The sequence below is a fragment of the Sceloporus undulatus genome, chromosome 2 (genome assembly GCF_019175285.1).
Source record: "Sceloporus undulatus isolate JIND9_A2432 ecotype Alabama chromosome 2, SceUnd_v1.1, whole genome shotgun sequence".
In the NCBI taxonomy this organism is placed as follows: domain Eukaryota; kingdom Metazoa; phylum Chordata; class Lepidosauria; order Squamata; family Phrynosomatidae; genus Sceloporus; species Sceloporus undulatus.
Genome location: NC_056523.1, coordinates 213,705,244 through 213,728,954, shown reverse-complemented (window position 1 = coordinate 213,728,954; position 23,711 = coordinate 213,705,244). Strand labels below are relative to the sequence as shown.

General features: G+C 39.6%; 1 protein-coding gene across 1 annotated transcript in view; it reads left to right on the top strand.

The window, feature by feature from the left end:
* DNAH6 (dynein axonemal heavy chain 6) overlaps positions 1–23,711 on the top strand; it is a 174,208-nt gene that overhangs the window by 142,813 nt on the left and 7,684 nt on the right. Inside the window, exons 70-73 of the mRNA XM_042449592.1 lie at positions 4,975–5,096; positions 7,539–7,668; positions 18,307–18,434; positions 22,994–23,179. Of these exons, the coding sequence (XP_042305526.1) occupies positions 4,975–5,096; positions 7,539–7,668; positions 18,307–18,434; positions 22,994–23,179 (566 nt within the window). The remainder of the gene's footprint in view (positions 1–4,974; positions 5,097–7,538; positions 7,669–18,306; positions 18,435–22,993; positions 23,180–23,711) is intronic.

The window sequence follows — 23,711 nt, the reverse complement described above, 5'->3', positions numbered from 1 at the left end:
TCTTCTCATACCACACCATACAGAATCCTTAGAAATTATTTTTGTACCAATCTTACTCATACATCATAGTTCCCATATATCACTGAATATGATGGCAATAGTTTTTTGTGGGTTTTTCGGGCCATGTGGCCATGTTCTAGAACATGGCCACATAGCCCAAAAAACCCCACAAAACATCATGGATGCCAGCCATGAAAGCCTTCAACTTCACATGATGGCAATAGGTGTGGCACAAACAACTAGCAATATTAAAAATTACACCTTTAAATTACAATATCATATGCATAGCCTAAATGTATTTACATGTAGTACATAGTTTCATGTCGCTAATATAAAAACTTGGTAAGATGTGATGTTTTTAGAGAAAAATTTAAAATAATAAACTGAGCCTTGTATCACTCATACCATCTCTTCAACAATTTAAAGGGACACAGGTGAATATCACAGCTCATTTCTCCCCAAAGGCAGATGTTTGGAGAGCAGTGATGTCACCCTCTCTTAGGGTGTCACCTGGTGCTGCCCATACACAATGCACAGCCCAAGTGATGCTTCTGGCCACAAAGCAAACTGATCTGCTCCCCCCTCCCTACCCTTCCCCTTGGAATTTCTTTGAATAAGGCAGAAAAGAAGAGAGAAGATCAGGGTTCAGGTGTGGAGCGACTTGCAACTTGAAGGCACATACAAACATATATTATCCAAGGCTCCAAATTCTAGGCATTCTCGCCAATGCCTGTTAGGACCATTAGGTAGCCTGAATTTTAAGATTTCATTTTTTAAAAAAAGTAAGGACAATATAACCATAATCCAAGATTATGTCCCACCCAGAGAGGCAGAAGGAGGAGAAAGTGAAAGATTCTGTGCTGAAGTTCAGGGGAAAACTGATCACACACTCAAACAGGATATGTTGATAATCATAGAGGGTTGGAATGCTAAAGCAGAGCAGAACTAGAGATTGGTGGAGGATTTGGCTTGGAATCAAGAAAAGAATCAAAGATTTTGTACTTTTAAGTTTATTTCCTGCTTTTGCAACTGTGTGCCAACAATCTTCAGAAGCTATGTCTCTGCTGTAAGCAACATGTCCTGGTTCGATACCTTACACAGAATCCTAGAAAAGTATTCTTTGAAGGCAGGTTATGTGTGTAAAAATGGGACTTTCCTTACAAAAACAAATGTAAGCAATTAGGATGTGCATAACAGGGATTATGTACTCATCCCAGACCATTTTGGAAGAACAACTCATGAACACTTTTTAAATAAAAGATGTATTTGTTCCAAGGCATCTTCATGAGTATATTGTTCTAATTCCTTATGCTTTAAATCAGACTCAATTTTATGTAAATTATTTGTATCTTTATGTAATCTTTCTTTTTTATATCGTTTTAAATTGGAGTGTGTCAAGCTAGGTCCACTGACCTAAATAAAGATTGATTAATTGATTGATTTTATGTATGTCTATATTTGTTGGTGAAATCTCTTATCTTCAATGGCAGGGAAGTTGATGCTTTCTGTGAACTGATCCGCTTTAGTCAAGCCAGACATCTTGGCTTGCTTGCAGATGAGCACAGTCATTGGAGGTGTCCACCATCGATCTAACCCCTCCTTCCATTGTTGCTTCCTAGACATTGTACTGTCTGCTCCCATCCCTCTGTACACTACAATTCGTGAAAAGGCACATGCTCAAAATAGTATCAAACACACTGCAAGTGTGGGCTAAGTTATATAGTGCCTTCTTATCTTAAAAACGGAAAGGAACCCACTCAGCATCAAACAGCTGCAGCCTCTCCATCCTCATAAAACATGTTTGTGGTAAAAGTTGAATGTTCAGTGGCTTTGAAGCTTATCACGCACATTATTTTCCCCGTTATGGGAACGGGAAGGGGACTCTCGGGGCCGCGCACGACCGGGAAATAAATGGATTTTATCATACAGCAAATCATCCTCAAAATGGCCTTGTTCCGCCCCCTGGTGCCAAGCCATCCTCATTTAGGACTGAGGGGTACCATTTTCCTCAGCCAGAAGACTTCTGGCCCAAACATTTAACACTCCTCAGCACTGAATAGGGCTGACTTGGCACCGAGGGATGAAACAGGGCCATTTTGAGGATGATTTGCTGTGCGATAAAATCCATTTTTCCCCATCATGCGCAGCCCCGAGAGTCCCCTTCCCATTCCCATAACAGGGAAAATAATGTATGCGAAAAGGTTCTTTGACTTTTATTAACAACAGTGCCAGGTACAACATGGACAGTTCTTAGATAAGCCCTCTGACAGAAATACCCAGATGATTTTTAAACCGTGAATTTTAAATGATGAATTTTAAATGTAGATTGTTTTAATGTGTGTATATCTTGTCCTTTTGTTGTGTATTTTGATGTGTTTTAACTGGTGTGGTGTGTCTGTTAATTGTTGTTATTCCTTGCCTCAATCCATTGAGAGAGGTGGGTAAGAAATAAATGTATTATTGTTATTGTTACTGTTTTAAAAGTGGGCTATACTTCCTTGCCCTCCTCTTTCCCTGAGAGTCCAAGGACTCTTTTCTGTCTTCTGCCCTGATCCAAGGCCCTTTTTCTAAGTTCCCATCAATGCAGGTCCTCCCAAGGACACTTAAGCAGAGATATACTGTATTGCTCTTTCCAGAGCCAGCACTCTATCATTTGCCTTTGGCCTTCTCAGCTGTCCAGCTACCATGTCACCTAGTCCCTGTTCTTTCTTTCCAAAGAAAATGGAAGCTATCTGGTTCTCTTTAGGGCCTACTGGTATGTTTCCATGTCTGCAGTTCTAGCTGACCTTTCTGCCAGGTTTCACCTTACTTTCCAAAAACATGGTCAGGTGTTGAACTCTTGGGCTGCTACTAGCCATCATTTGGCCAGCATTATCAGTGTTGCCATAGGGCAAGGATGGAGAACCCCTGGCCCACCAGGAATGAATGATGTACTGCTACCATCATACCTAACCATTGGCCAAACTGGCCAAGGACTTTATTACATAGGGGTGAAATCTGGGGGGTGGGATTTCCCTGTGAATAATTTGCTCCTAGTTATTAAGGGAATAAGTCCTCTTTAATTGTGATGTCGTGTGAAAGTCTTCAGCACGATTGCACATCTTTGACGGGATAATGACAGCTTAAACCCCTGCTTTCCCCCGATTTTCCCCATGTGATAAAGTTTTAAGGCTGATAATAATAGAATTTCAACAACATTTGAAGAGCCGCAGGTTCATCATTCTTGCCAAAGAGCCTCACGTGTGCATGCCACATCCATTTACAATATGAAAAGGTATGACTCATCCCAAAAAGTATCACTTGTTCTCATGATGTATTATGGTTTTTGATTCCTTGCATATTATTCTCACCTTCCTAGCTCAGACGTTGGCTAGCAGCTTGCTCAGATGAATCAGCGTAGTGCCTGCCTGGCCCTTTGTAAAATCCTTTTTCTGCCTGGAGAATGTAAACCTGTTCGGCTCTTATATTGTCTCTGCCTGGTACATTCACCTTCTGCCAAGAGATATAAGTGTCTTTTCATGTTCTCTCATGGGAAACCTGTTCTCAGCTAAGTGAATAGTATTCTGGTCTACTTGTTGATTCAGGAGGCATTTCTACATGCCTATCTTTCGCAGAAGCTGTTCTTACTGTCAGATGTCAGGCAGTCGCACATTCACTGTAGGCAGCTTTACTGATTATACCCAAACTAATTCAGACATAGATAAATCAGCGGGAGGCAGGGAAAGACTTAGGTGGCAACAGACAATGTCTGATGCATATATGTTTCAAAGAAGGTTGTCTGCTAGAAGCAGGTACCATCTGTTTTTTACTTACACACATACTACTTTAAAACCAGAGCCCTTATATGAATTTATTATATTCTTTGGGGGGAGGGAAGCAAATGAGATGGGAAGGTGATTTCTTGCCACTGTCTAGAACAGACATTTCATAATAATGTCAAGCAGGAATTACTTCTGACCAGCAGCTGTAATATCAGCTGCACAAATGTTCCCTTCTCCTTGCTAGCCTGGTAGTTCTCCTAACATGGAAGTTAAGAGTCATTTTTGTCCCAGTTATATCTGCCTTCCAACAGATGAACACTCCCCAAAGGAAAAGAAATGTATATGAGTTCATCTTAAAAATTTGCCTACTCTCTGTGTGGTTATTTTACTAGCAGGACTTTTTGGGGGACGGTTCCCGGAGAGGGCACAAAGATCATCCATCACAGGAGCTTTCCTCCAAGTGTCCTTGACAAATGAGGTGTGGAAGACAACTCTACCCTACCTGTGGAATACTCTTCCCAGGTTGCTTAACAAAATGCCTGCTTTTAGGTGTCAGCCGGAGTCCTTTTTCTTTTCTCAGACCTTTCAAACAACCCTTAACCGATACTGGTTAGTTTTACAGTACCTCTGTTTGCCATTCTAATTCTTCTTGTTGTTTTTATTTTATTGTATTTTATCATATGGTTCATTATAATTGATGCTTACCAAGTTTTAGGTCAGTTCAGTTGCTTTTCTTTCAAATGAGATTTGTTCCAAAGCAATGTTCCATGCAAATGTATCTTCTGCTCTGTTTCCTGAGGCAACAAATACTCTATTGTAGGGATTTCTTTTCTACAGAAAACAAAGGAAAATTTCATTTGTGTCAAAACTTTTTATTCTTATGAAATGCCAAGACGTGTAAATGCTAATATAGCTATTTTTTCTGACATTTGTGTTGTTGTCACTCCCGGCAGTCTTAATCTCCCACATGTATATCACTCCCCGCTTGAAAAAGAAGAGGGAAACATTTTTGAATACTATAATTATGATACATGTTTACTGTTTTGCTTGGGCCTGATACCAGATAATAAAGACTTTATTGATTACTGGGTTTATTATTGTTTTTGGATCTGTGTAAAAGGCTACTTGTGTGAAACACATGCCTAAAATATTGCCATTCTTTTTGTATTTTAAGTGGATTAAAAAAATCTGCTTTTGTCTTTTGATATAACAGGTGTCTATTTTGCTCCAGTGGCTGACAGTCTGCAGGATTTTAAAGACTATATTGAAAATCTCCCTTTGATTGATGATCCAGAAATATTTGGAATGCATGAGAATGCCAATTTAGCATTCCAGGTTTGTGAATATATTTATCATATGGGCTAAACGAAGTAAGATAAACATTTCATAGTTTAACAATGAAGGGGGGAATTTGATATTATGATTGTAGTCTGTTGAACAGGAATAACAAGCACCGATGGCTAAGCTGATGAAGATGTATTCATCCCAACATGTGTATTGAGAGAATACATCTTTTAAGCTGTTTTCTTTTTAAATGTCTGAGTTATGCTATGCTCACCTATCATTATCATCAGAAGTATCATTAGGTGTTTATGTTCTAATAAGGGCTTTCAAATGCTAATTAGAGGATAAATAAAGATCTGCTGACAACCTGTTCATAGCTAACACATTTGTGTAACCAAGTCCTGTGCCATTTTGTCAAAGAAAAATTTTCTCTGGCAAGCAATTTTTAAAATATCCTTATTAAAATGTCATTTTAATAAACATGTATAGTTGTTAATATTCTCACTGCAGTAAGTTTACAAAAGAAGCTCATTTGCAACCCAAATTATTTGTGTTAGGCCATATTCCTAGAAATGTCTAATGGGCTGCATGGAGACATTATCCAGGGTTTCAATAAACAATATTATGAAGCCATAGGTAAGTGCCATGCCCATGAGATCCTCCTTTCTCTTGTCACACTTCAGCTTCAGTACAAGAGATCTTTGTTTGCATTAAACCAGAGCTCTCTGCTGCGGGTTCCATTTTAATGCTGTTAAAAAATTAAACATTATGCCACAGTTCAGATATAGTGACAAATTCTGTCTTCATGCAAACCAAGATCTCTTCATCCAAGCTGCCAACATTCAACAGAAAGAGGGGAGATGTAAAGAAGGAGTGCCTAGAGCCAGGAATGACGATCTGAATGCAGCCATTGTCTTGTTCATGATAGTTTGCTGATTAGCAAACCCAGAGATTAGGGTTTCACTTTTGCAGTGCTAATTATTCTTGAGTAGCCCCTATTGCACCAGCAGCAAAGCCTCCATTCCATAACCACACATTTAATTGTTGTTTTTCATGGTTTCTATAACTCACACATATAGGCTTTGCATCTGTTGGTGAGCTACTATTAGGGAATTTTTTAGCATGATCCTTCCATTATTTCTGCACCTTAATTCCAGTGGATATCTTTGACCCTTGATACTTCTACCTACACTGTTGCAGTTTTAACTGGGCTAGCTTTACAGAAACTCAGTTGTCCAATTTCCATATCAGATAGGTTTACTAGAGCTGAAGAGCACCGTTTCTCAGATGAGGACTTAGGTGTGGGTTCTTGCTCTGAAAGGGAAATACAGTGGTACCCCGGGTTACGAATTTAATTCGTTCCGCCGCCGCGTTCGTAACCCGAAAATCTTCGTAAGCCGAAAAAGCCATAGGCGCTAATAGCGAAAGCCGCGATTTCGTGCGAAAAAGCGCCGAAAAGCACCAAAAATTTTTTCTTAACCCAAAATAACCTTCGTAACCCGGAACAGTTTTTTTTCAATGGATTTTTTTCGTAACCCGGAAATTTCGTAAGGCGGCGCATTCGTATCCCGGGGTACCACTGTAATTGATAATTCTCTATCTCCCTCCCATGCCAGCCACTTCTGCTCTGCTGCCTAGAACACCAAGTGCACAGTCTATAATCAGCCATGGCCCTTGAGGACTAAACAATATATACAGTGTGCCCACGTCATACGCGGGCGCACCTTACACGGCTTGAGCATACGCGCTCAAGCCGCAGGGCGTGTGTGGGGCGGAAGGGGCGGCGCGTCCCATTCAATTGAATGGGCGTGTGCGCCTGTTGCGCTCTGCGCGCCGCTGCACCACCATGCACGAGCCCCATTGTTTACAATGGGGCTTGAGCATAGGTGGAATTCGCCTTATGCGGAGGGATCCGGAACGGATCCCCGCGTAAGGCAAGGACCCACTGTATTATTTTCCCTCTAGCAAGATAATTATTTCAAATAATTAAATGTTCATTCTGTTCTTGACATTATACTTATAGTTGATGATGCATTTTAGAAGGTTCAGTGGATTCAGTTAGAAATATGTAGGAGCGATTGCCTGTTACTTCCAATGGAAACACTAAAAGTGATTGTTGGCTTTCTATGGATCAGTGAGGAGGTCATCAACTACTTTCACACAATTTTAACTTTTTGATTCAAGAGTGGAAATGGTAGTCAAGTGTCAAGAATATATTATGTATAAGCTTTTACAGATCATTTCAAATGCTGAAGGCAATAAAATTTATTACCATTGATGATTCTGATGATTTTTTCATGAAGAACAATTTCTGGTGAAGAACGGTTTTATTCAAAATAAAGTGTGCATGTTTTCTTTTTAAAGGGGTAATTAAAAATATAAACCAACTTTGAGCAGGAAATGGAAATGATTGGAATGTAAATAAAGTTTTTTAAAATTGACACCTTAAAATTAATATGTTCCCTAAGATATGTTTTCATATCTTCATTAAAGCGTAAAGAAACTAGTACCTTAATCAATACAATTCTTGACGTACAACCACGATCGACTGCCCAAGGTTCTGGAAAAAGCAATGATGAGATTGTTGAAGAGCTTGCTACCTCGATCCTGTCGAAAATTCCTGGTATGGAAGACACTGCCAATTTTCTTTTCTAATTTTCTTTTCTATCATGGCTGGTAGCTACGTAGACAGTTCCTTACCTTGCTTAGCTAGGAAATAGTTTGTTGTTAAAATTGTACAATAATCTATGGCCCATACAGACAGGCCAAAATAAAGCTGCTTTAGGTCATTTTGGAGGTATGCTCTTTAAATTCTGTATGCATCCTAAGAGGCTGCACCAAATCCATGCTCCAGTCCTAAAGACTGGAGCACAGCTTTGGCGCAGCTTCTGACCTCTCAAGATGCGTGTGTTATTTAAATAGCATACCTCCAAAGTGACCCAAAGCAGCTTTATTTTGGCCTGTCTGTATGGGCCCCTAGTTTCTTATGCAAAGGTTCGTTTAAAAATTCATCATTGTGTAAACCATTGGAAGGTAAGTCATGCCACAATCCGAACTGGATTGTGCCATGGGAAACACTGCTATTTTTAGTGATTTATTGGAAAGCAGGTTGTTGTTTTCAAAAAATAGAGATTGAAAAAGTGTGAGGGAAGATTGCTGTCATAGCGTCCTCCCTGTGGCTCTCCCCAGACTCTGGAATCACCTTTCTAGGGAGGTCTTCCTTCCTGTCCTTCCATCAGCAGGTGCAGACATTTCTGTTTTAGCAGGCTTTTGGGAACTGATTGCTTTAAATACAAATGAATTTTTATTTAGCGTAATTTAATTTCATGTCTTTAAATTATTTTTTAAATGGTTTTAGTTCTGTGGATATTTTAATGCTATTTTAATCTTAATATTTTGTATGTTTTAGCTACATGTTATTTTATGTGCATTTTATCTTGTAAGCTGTCATTAATCATAATTTTTAGGGAAAGGTGAAGTATAAATAAAGTGACTGATTGGCTAAGTGAGTACATGAGACATGTAACCAGCATTGTCAACTGAGCCACAACAAACTCCTTGCCCATGCAATCAACCTATTTTGCAACTTAGCTTATATACATACCAGGTGACATTTGCCTTTATATCTGTCACTTTCCCAGTTGATTTAAGGATTTGTATGTTAGTATTGTAACAGCAAAGAGGCAATGTGGTATACTGGTTTGAGTGGTGGACTGGGACACATAGAGACCAAGGTTCAAATGTCCTCTTGGTCATGGAAACTACTGGGTTACCTTGATCAAGTCATGCTCTCTCTGCCTCAAAGAAAGGCAAGGGCAAACCCCACTTGAAAAATTTTTCCAAGAAACCCCTGGGGTAGGCTCACCATAAAACTGAAATGACTTGAGGGTATACAGCATCTAAACTGTGGAATTTCCTCCCAATGAAGTCAATCTGGCTGTATTGTTTATTCTCCTTTCCAATTCTCCAAATATAACCAGGTTTCCCTTTTCATTTTTAATAGCATTTTAGCAATAGCACTTTACATTTCTATACCGGTTCATAGATCATTTTACATTATGTTAGCCAATTGCCCACCAACAAGCTGAGTACTCATTTTACTGACCTACAAAAGGATGGAAAGCTGAGTCAACCTGGAGCCCTGTGGGGGTCAAACTCACAACGTTGTGGCTGCAGTACAGGCATTTAAACATTGCACCACCAGGGCTTCTCCTATTTTTAACCTCTCTTGCAGGCCTAAACTCTTGCACACTTTAGCCCTTCTAACTTTTATCCTTCAGTTATCTTATTGTAATTAATTGATCAATCAATTATATGAAATGGTAGCCAGACCATTTCATACTTTAAAAACAAAACAGAACTCCAGTACGTATAAACATTTAAACCTTTTGCTGCATCTTTCTTCATTATTAATTCCACCCGATTTCTTCTTAGATTTTTATTTCTTTCTTAAAACCCTGTGTAATTATAATACTACAGTTCTGAGAATTCCATAGCATTGAGCCATGGCAGTTAATGTGGTGTCAGCCTGGATTAATTCTGCACTGTGGATGCAGCCTTAGCCTGGCTCTTGTGGGAGACCCTACTAGTAGCAGTGCTACTATCAACATAGCCTTTTACCTCACAAGGCAGGTAGTGCCATGGTGGGTATCTAGTGTTACATTTCTCTATGTCCTTATATTGGAATCTGGACTATTCTGCTGGAATTGCAAGTAGGTTACTGAATACAGTTCTCTATGTTATAACAAATGCAGAGATGTTGCTGAGTTGGAGTAATTTCAGGGAAATCAATTCTATTTGCTTTAGAATGTGGACTACCAAAGAGGTTAAAATATGTAACAAATGAACAGGGCCCTGTGATTCGTATATCAATGGAATTAAATGTGTGTAGCTTTTAAATGAAACTAAAGCAGTAGTTTAGGGATTGTTTCATGAGAATCTGAAAGTGTATCTGAATATACTGGCATTCTTTTTCACATTGCTGTAGCTGTAGCATAAGCCATTTCTGTGTCTGCTTTATGTAAATCAAGCTTGAATAAGATGTTTCACAAAATATTCAGAGTAAACTCTATTGAGAAAGAGAATGTTCTGTTTTCTTCCCAGAAAACAAAGGAGGCTTCTTAGCAAAATAAATGTCTTTTGTTGCTCTCCTACCATCTCAGATAAATTGGATGGGTAAAACACAACAGTCCTCTAAACAATTATGACAGCAAAGATCCATTTAAAACATAAGTATTCTCCAGCACACATCATTATGCAGTTAAAACACAAACAAGTCAAGAGAAATTACTTGCATGCAGTATTTTTTTCTGAACTCTAACTCTAAAAGGGTATGCTGTTGTAACTAAAATGTCTTTGATATACTTGGTCACTATAAGAGTTTAAATTTGTTTGTACATGTTGCTTTTGTTTGAAGACCACTACTAAACAAACTCAGAGATGTCACTTTTCCATTTCAATTAAATTAAACTGTCCTGACTTAAATGAAGTATATCTGGAAATCAGTAATGTTCATTTGGAAGAAATAAAATGTAGATAATAAGTTTAGGCATAGTTACAAGATTATCTGCTTGTAATGTTGCAGTGTTGTATATTGCATTCTCCTCTACAGAACAACATCTATTCCAAAAGACAGAGACCTCAGTTTATGTCAGTTAATATTAGCCCAGTTTTCTAACAGGAAGGATCATATTGGGTTATCTGTGTCTGTGCAATGCATTGTTCAGAACCTTCTAGAAGAATATATAAGGTTTTTAGTGGTAGCCCTGCCCACCTTCAGTTCTATTCTTCACTGTTTCTGCTCATTTGGTTCCAAAAGATACCACTACAGCAGCATCCAAAAGACTGAGGATACAGGACACTAAGAGGGGAGGATGAGCAAGTTTGTTTGAGTAACAGTTGACCACTCAAAGAACTACATTAACAGGTATGCAACCTGTCTTCCTTCTTCATAGTCTCAGACTCACACAATTGGGAGACTAGCAAGCTACTCACTATAGAAGATGGGAGTGTCATGCTGCAGACAAAATATATATATATATAAAACAGTGAAAGCAATTTTGTTTGAACACAAATAACACTATCCTTACCTAGGTAACATCAATAACACTAACTTTATTTCAAACAGAAAAAAAGACTGTCCTCCCAAAGGCAGCATTAGATCTGAATCAACCGTAAAGTCTGTAATGAAAAGAAATGTTAGGGACTGTGATGACATAGCTGCACCACAGACATTGTCAAACGGTATGCCTCTCAGGAAGGCAGAGGACGCAGCTACCACTATGGTGTAATGAACTCAAACTGGAACAAGGAGGATTGTCAATACCATCCACTTTGAGAATTGTTGTGCCAATACCAGCAGTCCAAGTTTCAAGTGGGAACAGCAGACAAAAAGTCTATTATTCTTTCCCGGTTTTGAAATCCTATTGACATAGAACACAAGGGCTCTATGGAAATTGAGTGCATGCAAAGTCCTTTCAAATTCAGTGGATGAGTTCTGCATAAAAGCTGACAGAATAATGTCCTGATTAATATGGAAAGTGAATAAGGTCAGCAAGAAGGATATGTCTGTACAAAGGACAACCTCATCACAGTGGAAGCATAAGTAAGGTTGGTTGGCGCGTAGTGCACACAGCTCACCAGCTATCCTAGCAGAAGTGATTGCAACCAAGAAAGCAGTCTTCCAGTTAAGTAACCTCAGGTCACAGGATGCCATAGGTTTAAAGGGTCTCCAGAAGAGCTAACACTAATTCCAGGCTGCATGTGGGGGCAAGATCTAAAATCAGTGGATTCCTGTACCCTTTCAGAAAGTTCTTTACCAGAGGATCCTGGAAACTGGGCTGGAAACAATAGGAAATGCCTGCCAGGTGGCACTTTAGTGCCAAAAATGGGAGACCTGCCACTGACAACAACAGGAGGAATTCAAGGGCATGTCAGATTCGAGCATAGGATTGAGAGAGCTCTCTTGCTGATAAGAAGGAAGTGGACTTATTCCACTTGTTATAAGTAAGTTCTTTGAGTCAAAGCCTTCTGGGCAACACCAGTGATGTTCTGGATTGTGTCAGGTAACAATTCTAATGTCATATCCTCCAGCCTATCAGCCTGAGAGTCTCCAGATCTGGGTGATGAACCTGACCTTCATGGATGCTGAGCAGATTTTGTCAAAGTGGAAAGGAGATGTAGATCTTCTGAGCCAGGTGGAGGAGTGGCGCAAACCATGGCGTTGTTAGGATGTTGTTCGCCTCATTAATCTGCAGGTTTGATGCTACTCTGGTGACCAAGAGGAACAGTGGAAAAATGCATGTTACTCTTCCAGTTGAAGGTGATATAACACGATCCATTTTGAAAGCCCCGAAGGAGAAATGAAAACAATGTTCTACAAACTGGTGAAGAGATCCACTTGTGGAGTACCTCAGAGTCAAATGTGTCTATGAAGAGTATTAGGATGGAGTCTCCACTCATGACATGAATTCAACAACCTGCTTAGTTCATCTGCTAGGATATTCTCCTCTCTGTGTGGGTGGATCGCATGGGATATTAGACTTGAAAGGCACCAATCCCAGATGTGCAACATCAGATGAAGCAATGTGTTGGACCTTATTCCATGCTGCAAACATTTAGGTAATACATTACCATGATTTAGTCGGTAATAATCTGACTGGTGTCACCTTGCGGGAAGGATTTGAAAGCACAGAGAGCTTTCTCCATGGCCAGCAACACCAAGGCATTGATGAGCAGCTTGGCCTCTTCACTCAACCACTTGCCCTTAATGAAGAGTCTGTTTGAGTGCATGCTCCAGCCCTCTAGAGATGCTGAGGAGAAAGAAAGGGCATGCCTACTTTGATCTTTATGGGACCGAGCCAACATTTCAAGGAGCAATTAATGCTTCTCAGAATGGTTAAACACATGTAGGATGAGTTCATTGGTGGTAGAAGATACTGAGGCACTATGACTGAAGAAGACTGCACTGAAGGTGAACAATGGGGTGACGTCAATGGTGGATGCCATATGACTGAGCAAGACCTGAACAGACTGGGCAGAAACTGTGTGGGAGCACTAGCATCTTTGAATGGTGCACGCCAATGTTTGAAACTTCTCCTCTGGAAGGTATGCTGAAGTCAAAGTGGAGCCAAGGATGGCACCAAATGAACTTCACCTGCTGAGATAAATTCAGACAAGACTTCTCAAAGCTGATAATCGGTTCAAGTGATAACCAGTCCTAGAAGATCGAGAATGTAGGAAATGTCCCGAAGTAACTTCCTTTTCGATCTGGAAACAAAGTGCTTATATAGGGAAATAATATGTAGGAAATACTATGATACCTCTCTGTCTCAGTCAAATAGTGATGACAGCTATGTATTTCATGAACAGGGAGGATGCTGAGGATAAACCAAAGGGGAGAACATGAAACTGATGGGTTCTTCTTCCAACCACAAATGAAAGGACTCATTTGTGCTCCAGCTGAATCCCTATGTGGAAGTAAGCATATTTAAGATACAGGATGGCAAAACAATTTCCTCTCTACAATAGGGGAAAGATGGAAGGCAAAGTTACCATCCTGAAATGCCTGGGAGAATTGTAGGCATTGACATCTCTGAGGTCCATAATTGCACGAAAACCTCCAACTCGTTGATGACGAAATAACGGGAGAAAAACCCCTGGTATCACGATGTTGAAGAGATGGGTTTGATGACATCTTTGTCTAGCAGGGTAGCAACTTTGTCAAGAAGAGTGTTGGAAGGGGAAGTAATTCAGATTATCCCTGTTGGAAGGCACTCTGCAACTCGATGGCATACCCCTTCCTGTCAATGTTGTGATTCCCAGTCTTGACAGTGATAGAGGCCCAGGCATGGTAGTAATGGGCTAACCTGTTGCTGAAATGGAGTGTGGAATTGGGAAGAAGAGCAAGAGGGGGGGTCACAGATTTTTCTTTCCCTGGTCATGATTTTTTTTTTTTTAATGAAAGGCAGTACTGAGAGGAAACCTGACATTTCTCGAAGGAAGCTGAAAAGAATCAAGGGCCGATGGGAGGCAGATGAACTGTAAGACTGTCTTCCTCCCAAGGAAGATCTCTGCCAACCAGAATGAGGTGTGTTAGATGTGAGTGACTGAGTGGGTAGATCATATTTTCATGCTGTTGACCTCATTTTTTGTGTGAATTCCATCTTCTCATCTGTACCCTTGTTGGAGAGGCCAGACTCATTGAATTGTCCTTGATTATAGTAATCCTGGTCTGGGTGGAGATGACGTCTCATGTTCAACCAAATGCCTAGATGGTGAATAGGTGGCTGGAATGTCAGATGAGGAGGTCTTGGAATTAGTTCCAGATAAGGATAGCAGAAGGGGAACTTTGTGATGTTTCAGGAAAGCACATTTGCACCAACTAGTTTCTTGGAGACATAGGTGGAGGAACATCTCGAGGTTCAGGCTGAGGCAAGACAAGTTGATATAGTGAGAAATAGTGGCAACCCTACCAGTCAATGGTTCAGGACAGGCAGTCTCAGCAGGATGAGAGAATGGAGGAGACTGGAGCACAACTGATCTGGATGGAGACAAAGCACATGAACTGTGGGTATGATGTCTTGTGAAATAATGGTACGGTATATCATAGTTATGATTCCAAAAATCAAACATACATTGGCCATGACACACCTTGTAGTAGGCCTCATGAGAAGGAGAACGATAGTAAGGTGAATACTGCCAATTGTGTTTTGATGGATCACCAGGGTGTATACTATGGGCATGACAATGATGATGTTCTTCCAACTCTCACCGTCTTTTTGAAGTCTTGTAATATACAGTCAGCCCTTCTTATACAGTACATGGATTCAAGCATCTACGGTTTGAAAATATTCAAAAAAAGTATAAATTTCAAATATCAAACCTTGGTTTTCCATTTTTTATAAGGGACACCATTTTGCTATGTCATTATATTTAATGAAACTTGAGCATCCACGGATTTTGTTATCCGCGGGGGATCTTGGAACCAAGCCTCAGCATATAACAAGGGTCCACTGTACCTTTACTATATATCTATACTGTGTGTGTGTGTGTGTATTGTTTAGTTAAATCAATGGTCCCTAAACTGTGCCCTTTAAAAGATTTTGGACTTCAGCTCCCAGAATCCCAGACTATTGGCCAACATGGCTGAGGGTTCTGGGAGCTGAAGTCCAAAATCTCAGAAAGGGCACAGTTTGGGGACCACTATGTTAAATTAAGCAATTTATTTTAAATAGCCACAAAAATCTCCTTCATTAATCAAATAATTAAGAAAAGCTAAGGGTTGATTGACAAAAGAAACCTTTACTTGCATGCCAGGTCTACTAAATAACTTGTCAGCCATTCTGACAGTAATATCAAGCTCAAGCTATTGTGGAGTAGAAAGGAAGAGTGCTATTTTTCACTTAATTCTGCTTGTCTATGCATGTTTATTTAGACATCCCATTGAGTTTGGTGGGTCTTATTTGCAGGTAGGATTGTAAATTCAATTTTTTTATTAGTTTCAGAACATGCCAGTAGTAATTATCAATATCAAAGACATTCCTAAAATTGCTTTGATACATGATCCAAGAAGGGACGTTAGTTCAAGTGATACATCCGCCTCAGCAGTGATTTTTTGAATTTGGTCTAATGTCTTTACTCAAGTTTGGTTCCATTTAGTGTGGTGCTGATTGGGCACATTTCATAGAGTACCATTCCATAATGATCACTTGCTTGTCTCTTCCTGTGCTGTTGCATTACAATCACATTCCGTTGTTGCACATACTGGATTATTTTGTGCTAATTGGACTGACCCTAGAAGAAATTGCAAAATGTGATCCCTATGGTAGAAAAGACTCTTTCATAGTCTTTGAATTTTGCGACAAAATGTGATAGATTACAGTGAACCCTTCTCTCTTGTGCTGTGATACCCACTTTGCCAAATTCCTTTCCTGGGAGAGAATCCTGGCCCTACTCTCTGGCTTTTGTTTTAAAAATGGGTTGCCAGATTTGGCTGATGTGTGACATATCATTTTACTATCTCTTTCATTGCAGTATATATCTTTACAGTACAGTCTTTTCCTTTGTCATGATGTTAGAATCTAGGATCATCCCCTAAAGCTAGAACACTTTTAAAAGGAGATTATACAAATTAATCAAGTTTGGGACCAATTAATGTCCACTAGATATCATCTCCAGTACTGTATCACAGTCAGGGTACGTAGCTGGGGGATATAATAATAATAATAATAATAATAATAATAATAATAATAATAATAATAATAATAATAATACTGTTTATTTATAGCCCGCTTTTCCAAAAAATGATCAAAGCAGGGTACAGCATAAATGTAAGCAATATACAATATAAAAACATACAATATAAAAATATCATAAAAACATCCCAGTAATAAAACACAGTAAAATTCACAAGAATAAAACCAAAGAAACAAACTAGCTGGATAAGCAACTGTATAACGGGGGAGAATAACAAATGTCAAGGCACATGGGGGAATGCTTGTTGGAAGAGATAGGTCTTAAGTTTCTTCCTGAACAGGTCAAGGGAGGTGACAGAGCGGAGCTCGTCAGGAAGGGAGTTCCAGGTCTGCGGGGCGGAAATAGAAAATGCCCTTTGGGAAGACGAGGTGTATCTCGTCTTGGGAACCCTTAAGAGTTGCTTCCCGACCGATCTGAGAGTGTGGGGCGGATTATATGGGGAGAGGTGGTCCTCCAAGTACCCTGGGCCCAAGCCATTTATGAGGTGGAAGTCCTCCTGACATTGTTCCCATAGGTAGCTGGTTAACATCTGTATGAATAGAAGTTGGTCTATAAAGTCCTTCATTCTGATGGTGTCTCTTACATTCTTATGTTCATTCTAGATTAAATTCTGTTGGTTTTATTTGAATTTATTCTGAGATAAGTTTGTGCGGGATCAAAGCCTTGATGTAAAAGAATCATGTCAGTTCTCTAAACACATGTGTGGCCAAAGATTCAGTTTCAGTGATCCTTCTGGAAAGATCTTCCTCCTTCTACCCTCCCCACAAATCAGGGCCATGCCCACAGCATTCCTAGATATCTACCATTCATGTTTGGCTTTTTAAAAAGCTCAGTGCCTGTACAATTTATTATTGGAAGTACAAGGGAAAATAAGTTGGCATAATGTATACAATTGCTCAATAGGAAATAAACCTTCTGGGTTTTTATTAAAAGTGAGTACAAAGACACTAAACTGATTGACAAGTGTGGTATTTGTGTGCTTCTATGTAAATGTGCCTGTGTGTGTGTGAGAGAGAGAGAGAGAGAGAGAGAGAGAGAGAGAGTGTGTACATACATGGTCACATACATACATACATACACACACACACATACATACATGATTACTTTATACACAGTAACAGGATTTTGAAATGTTTAAAATAATAAGACTGCTTGAGTTCTGGCTTCTCCGTTAACTGTTTTAAAATGCAAAGCTGGTATTATTTTATTTTAAGCTGCTGAATTATTAAATGTATGGAAAACTTTCCAAAGATTAGGTTTGTTTTCTCCTATGCTGTGTTGATATTTTCTTTTCCTATTTTTATAGTATCTCAATAAACTTCTCATTTTGGGTTTCTGCTTTGCATAGTAAAATCACTGCCCGGAAACGCTGCCCACATTCGCCATTTCTATTGCACACTAGAGAGTGAAGGGGAGAGAGAGACAACTCAGAGAGGCTGATTTTAATGTTCCTCAATGGGAACAGGGCACCCTAGTTGCCAGGCTTGCAGAGTTCTCTCTCTTCATGGTCTCTGACTCACACAAATGGGTTATCCTGTGCCTGTGTAGTGACTCTTTCGGAACACACTAATGTGTTCCAAAGTGTCTTAGTGGTAGCCCTTTCCACCTCTTGATATCTCTTATCATGCCATTGCCAAAGAGGTCCCTTCTGCCAGAGGAATGAGGATGAAGGAGGTGGTAATAACCTAGCTGAATTTAAACAAGAGTTTAAATTGGGTAAGATTGTAGAACCAATGTGCATCCTAATCTTCACAGCACTTGAAGTGATTAAAAATGGTTCTGCCAAAGGGACTAGATCCTCTTGCTTCAGAATGGGAAAGAGTTAAATTGCCCTTTGCCTTTTTCTAGACATACTGTAGATGGGACTTAGTCCATGAGTAGTCCCTGCTTCATTGCTTGCTGGACCATGAGTACTTGCTCATTTGAAAACACAATTGTTCTTTAAAAATTATGGAGTGCGTGAACAAGCTTTTTCTAAGATATCAAAACCATATCTGTTTTTCAGAGAAACTTGACATGGATGCTGCAACAGAAACACTTTTTCACAAGGATGACAAAGGGCGGGTAGACTCTCTGACTACAGTCCTTGGACAAGAAGTGGATCGTTTTAACAACCTCCTCAATCTTCTAAGGGTATAACTATAATTCAGTTCCCTGGTGCTATTGATTTACTTATAGTTGTGTTTAGGAACTACAGCTATGGAAAGGAATTATTATGATAAAAAACAAAAGCTTTTCTGATAAGAAACCACAGGTGAATGTGACAGAGAATGTTGAGAGGGTAGTAGGACAATATAGTAAATGTGTACAGCCAAGCACTACTTCAGATCAACAGTCTTGTGTGTTAGCAATACATCACGTTGGACAGTTATTGCTTACTTCTCCTTTCAATATTTTCAGATATGACTTCTTAAAAAATATGCCTACATTTTGGAAACTATCAATACATTAAGGGAAACCACTTGACATTTTATTATTATGATATAAGACAGTTCTTTTGAAAAAACTGGGTTGCTTATGAATGAATCAGAGTTACCAACACGTGACATCATTTGTTTCATCCCATGAATGGCCACCCTAAATGCAATTATGATTGCCAAATACAGGATGAATCAAGTTTATTTCAGTATGGCCATCCTGGGATGTTTTGGTCTGATTTTTAGATCATAAGATGAGGGCAGGGAACCATCTGAATAACTATCTGTAAGCCACTCTGAGAGCCTTTAGGACTTAAGAGGGGGTATAAATACCATAAATAAATAAATAAATAAATAATGCATATTATGCCTAGTGGAACTTCGAAGTCTCTACCTCATTCTTGGAATAGCTATTTTTATTATTCCGTGGACTTATTTCAGTATTCTGACCGGGCAGAAGATGATTTTGGGCTCCATGAACACCCATACCATCTCATTTGGGCCAAAACCTTTTATTATGATGATTGCCAACATCTTTGCTTTTTTATGTTACCTAACTTGCAATCTCTTGCATGTTTCAGTTTCACTGGTTATTCTTGCTGAACCCTTTTGTCTCAGTGCCACAGCCCTTTGAATTTCCAGGGAATAATTCATCTTTCATGGAGCAAGTTATGGGGAATTGTTGTGTTCAGAAGTAAGACTTCCTCAAGAATCAATGAATGATCTTGTTTACAAGTCCTAGCATTTTCACTGTGGTCAGCTAAGTGTTCCTGGTCCAACTTTTCCATGGTTCTTCTATCTTAACAGCATTTAGAGAACATCAATAAAGTGCAGGATAGAGTTTTTGACTTCCTTTTCCATCACCCTACTCTGATCTCTACATTTATTGAAGCCTCTCAACCAAAGAAAAACACAAGATACATTCTGTGCCAGTGTAGAAGGAAGGGTGCAAACTAGATGCAGTGGGCTGCCATTTTTATTCCATTGTGGTATTAAGATGTTTTATTTCTAACTATGAAGTTATATATCAATCTATATGGCTGATTGTCAGCTCTTCCTGTGAGAGAGGATTGGCGTTTTCTTGGATAATTTGGCAGCTGGGCAGCAAAACTTGTCAAAGCTTTTCCTGCTTTAAGCTCTCATCTTAGCAGAAGAGCAAATCATAACTGCTAGACACATGACAGACAGCAGTTCTAAGCTTTTGGTACACTCTGTTATTTTAAGATGTCATCTGAGTTCATTCCACTGATTTCGCACATGAAGGCTATACCCAGCCTGAAAAAACAGATGATGCTCTCAGTAGGGTGCAGGAGATAAAAGACAGATCCATAACATGGCTGTTAGTTACTAGTCCTCATATTATACCAAGTTTTGGAATCATAATTCTTGTAGTTGCCTTCCTTATTCCCCCACATTGCCTGATGCACAATAGTCTCCTTATCACTAATCTTGAAATTATACTCTTTCATCGAAGTCATGTTCTCCTGCTGCTTCACTTATTCCAAATATATATATCCTCTGATTTTCATTTAAACCAGGAGGTTGTTGTGTTTGCTTTCCCCCCCCCCCCCCCCCCGCAAACCAAATCCATCCACTGGACGGGAAAGGTCACTGCATTTCCTTAACATTTCTGCCTTTTTCACAAGAGACAATTTTATTTGTCTTTGAAGCAACTGGTCTTTTTGTTTCTTACTAGGGGAAGACTTTGGGGCCACTCTTCTTTTGGCCAGCCTTTCAAAATGAACACTCTCTAGGGCCCTTGTCCTGTGCATATTTTCTCTTTTAGCATATCCCTTTATTTAATGCTTTGCTTCCTCAATTCTTTTCAATTTCAATGTAGATGATTTAGTCTTTTCTGCTTGTTTCTTCCCAGCATCGCCATTTGGGTTTAAAGGAAGGTACATTTATGGATATGGGATAAAATAGTCCCTGACATCTACAATAGCAGCATTGGAAAAGGTTACTTTTGCAGGATGGTTCCCTGCAGCCTTAAGAACCACAGTACCTTTTTTTGGACGAGTATCATACAGCTGTTTGTCAAATTATTGTTTTTTAATCTTTCTTAGTGTCATAGCTGAAACTGCTCAGTCGCCTTGTAGGCGAAGAGTGACAAAACAGGAAAACAGCTCTAAGAATAGCTCTCTATTTTCCAAGGCAGAAAAATTTTCCTGACAGAGAGTTTTCACCCTTGTTTCTCAGCATATTGGGCTGTGTCATGTTTGATTATACATAATCCCTCATGCCAGTCAAGTGGGCTTTAGTGCTTTCATTTGGATGAAGCATTTTGAAACAAGAAACTAACATTATGAAACTAATTCTAGTGTCATTTTCTGATTTTGCCTTTTAAAAGAAGTATGCAATAAAGGTTATTTTAGTTTATGTGTCCAATGTAAAAAATGCTTGGATCCCATCTTATATATATAGGAAGAGTAATACTAGATGTTCAAAGCAGTTGAATGAGTAATAGTAGATGTTCTAAGCTATTTACTTCAACTAAAGTTTCACTGAAACAGAATCGGTGCCTTCAGGATTCAGGTGTAAAACAGAATGGCCTTTGTCTGGATTCAATGCAGCATTGCAATTTAGTGCTATGTAAATGAGCCTCATGATCATGTTTTTCTTCTCAGCTTTTCTTCCTGTATTGTTGGTATGGATTCCTGTTAATGGTTTATTCAGATAAACCATAAAGTCGCAACAGTACTCTGTATAGGCTAACCTTGGTTAGTGGGGGGGGGGGGGGGGGAGCAGGTGTTTTTCTTTGAAGTTGTCACACTGAAAGATGGAGAAGGGGAGTGGTCAGACTCATGAAAGTAACACTGCAGTGGTTTAGTTGCACATCTGAACCCAAACAATATGAAATACACTTCAGAGGTCCTTTGGCAAATGTCTCAACCTTGTGAAGTAATCTAACTGTTGAGAGGAGAACTGTCTCCCCAGAGAGACTCAGGCTGCATCCATACTGCATAACTAATTGGATTTGACACCATTTGTATCTGGTTCAGTGCTGTGGAATTCTGGGAATTGTTTGTTTTGTTACCAAAGCTTTCTGACAGAGAATGGCTAAATGTCTTACAAAACTAGAATTGCTAGGATTCCACAACATTGAGCCATGGCAGTTAATGTGGTGTCAAGCTACATTATTTTTGCAGTGCAAATACAGCCTCAGCCATTACTGACCCTTTTCTCTTTCCAGCACAAAGTAGAGATCTTTGTATTAATCATCCTGGGGAAATGGTGTTCTACATGTGTTTTACTTTAACTGAAGGACAGTATCAGAAAACCCATCTGGTACCTTTCACCAGTGCCAACTGTGCCCTCTCCTGGAAATAAATAGCTGGACAACATTTATATATGATGAAATTGCTTTCAAAGACTGCTCAGAAAGGTAACTAAGGGCCTGTACAGACAGGCCAAAATAAAGCTGCTTCGGGTCACTTTGGAGTTATGCTGTTTAAATAATGTATGTGTCCTAAGAGGCCAAAAGCTGTGCCAAAGCTGTGCTCCTGTCCTTAGGACTGGAGTGTGGCTTTGGTGCAGCTTCCGGACTCTTAGGACACATGCATCATTTAAACAGCATACCTCCAAAGTGACCCAAAGCAGCTTTATTTTGGCCTGTCTGTACAGGCTCTTAATGCAGAATAAAGACAGTAGAGAACACTGTTAGGAAAGCCAGATGAGCTGTACAGAACATGTCCCAAAAGTTCTTAAGCAACTACATTGTTTGCTATTCCACTTCTGAACACAAAACTAGTGGTTGTTACCTTTAAAGGTGTAAACAACTTAGAGGTTGCCCATATGAAGAGCCACTTTCTACCACATGGACTCTACGATCTTCGTATATGGATTGCTTTCTGAGTCACTCTACTTGTCTTCTTCCCCCATCTGTTGCAGGGTAAAGTTTCAGTCCTATTCGAGGGAGAAGCATAAACAGGACTGGGCAGAGAACAGATGGGAGCACAGCAGCTATATAACCCCCTGTTGCCACATTCAGGAGGCAAGCAGGCAATTCATTTTCCCTCTAGGGTGCAAGCAGGCAGTTCTGACCATAGAAGATGTACTAGATGCGGAGACAGCTTGAGTAGGTCTTGTACACAGCTGGGGAAAACGACACTGCAGCACTTAGCTGCGTATACTAATATACATGTTTTATCTCTATGGTAGTTTTTTTAGGGTGGTTGTTTAGAGTAGGATAGTGCTTTAGAGTCAAAAGAGGATAGTCCAGTCTCTTGGTAATGTTTCTTTGTGAAAGTGAAACTTTCTTTGTTAAACTTTCAGACCTCTCTAAAAACACTCAACAAAGCAATTGCAGGTTTTGTGGTGATGTCTGAAGAAATGGAGAGGGTGTACCAGAGTTTTATTAACAACCAGGTTCCAGCACTGTGGGCCAATGCCGCCTACCCATCACTGAAACCCCTAGGAGGATGGGTGAAAGATCTTGTTCTAAGAACTGCCTTTTTAGATGTAAGTATAAATGCTATTCATATAGGATCTATACAGTACATTAAGTTTTTATTTCAGAGTTCCTGCTGATCTGTCAGCTGTGGGATATATTAGAACTATTATTAAAGAATGCAGTCCACAGTTCCAACTGAATCCTTTATTTAAGTGTCAGATGCACAAATAGCATGGATATTAACAGCTGGAGTAATAATAATCCTATTAGTATAGCTTTATGGAGTAACAAGCAAAGAGAAAAATCTATGCCTAGTTTCCAGATGTTAGCTAAGCCGGAGCAAACAGAGGAAGGAGAGAAAGAAAGAATAATGAGAGAAGTTGCAGCAGTTACATGTTTGTGTGCCTTCAAGTCATTTCCAACTTATGTGAACCCTAAAGTGAACTTATCATGGGGTTTTCTTGGCAAGATTTTTTCAGAGGAGATTTGACATTGTCTTCTCCTGAGGCTAAGAACATGTTATTTGCCCAAGGTCACCAGAGGATTTCATGGCAAACAGGAATCGAACCCTGGTCTCCAGTGTAGTAGCCCAATGCTGAA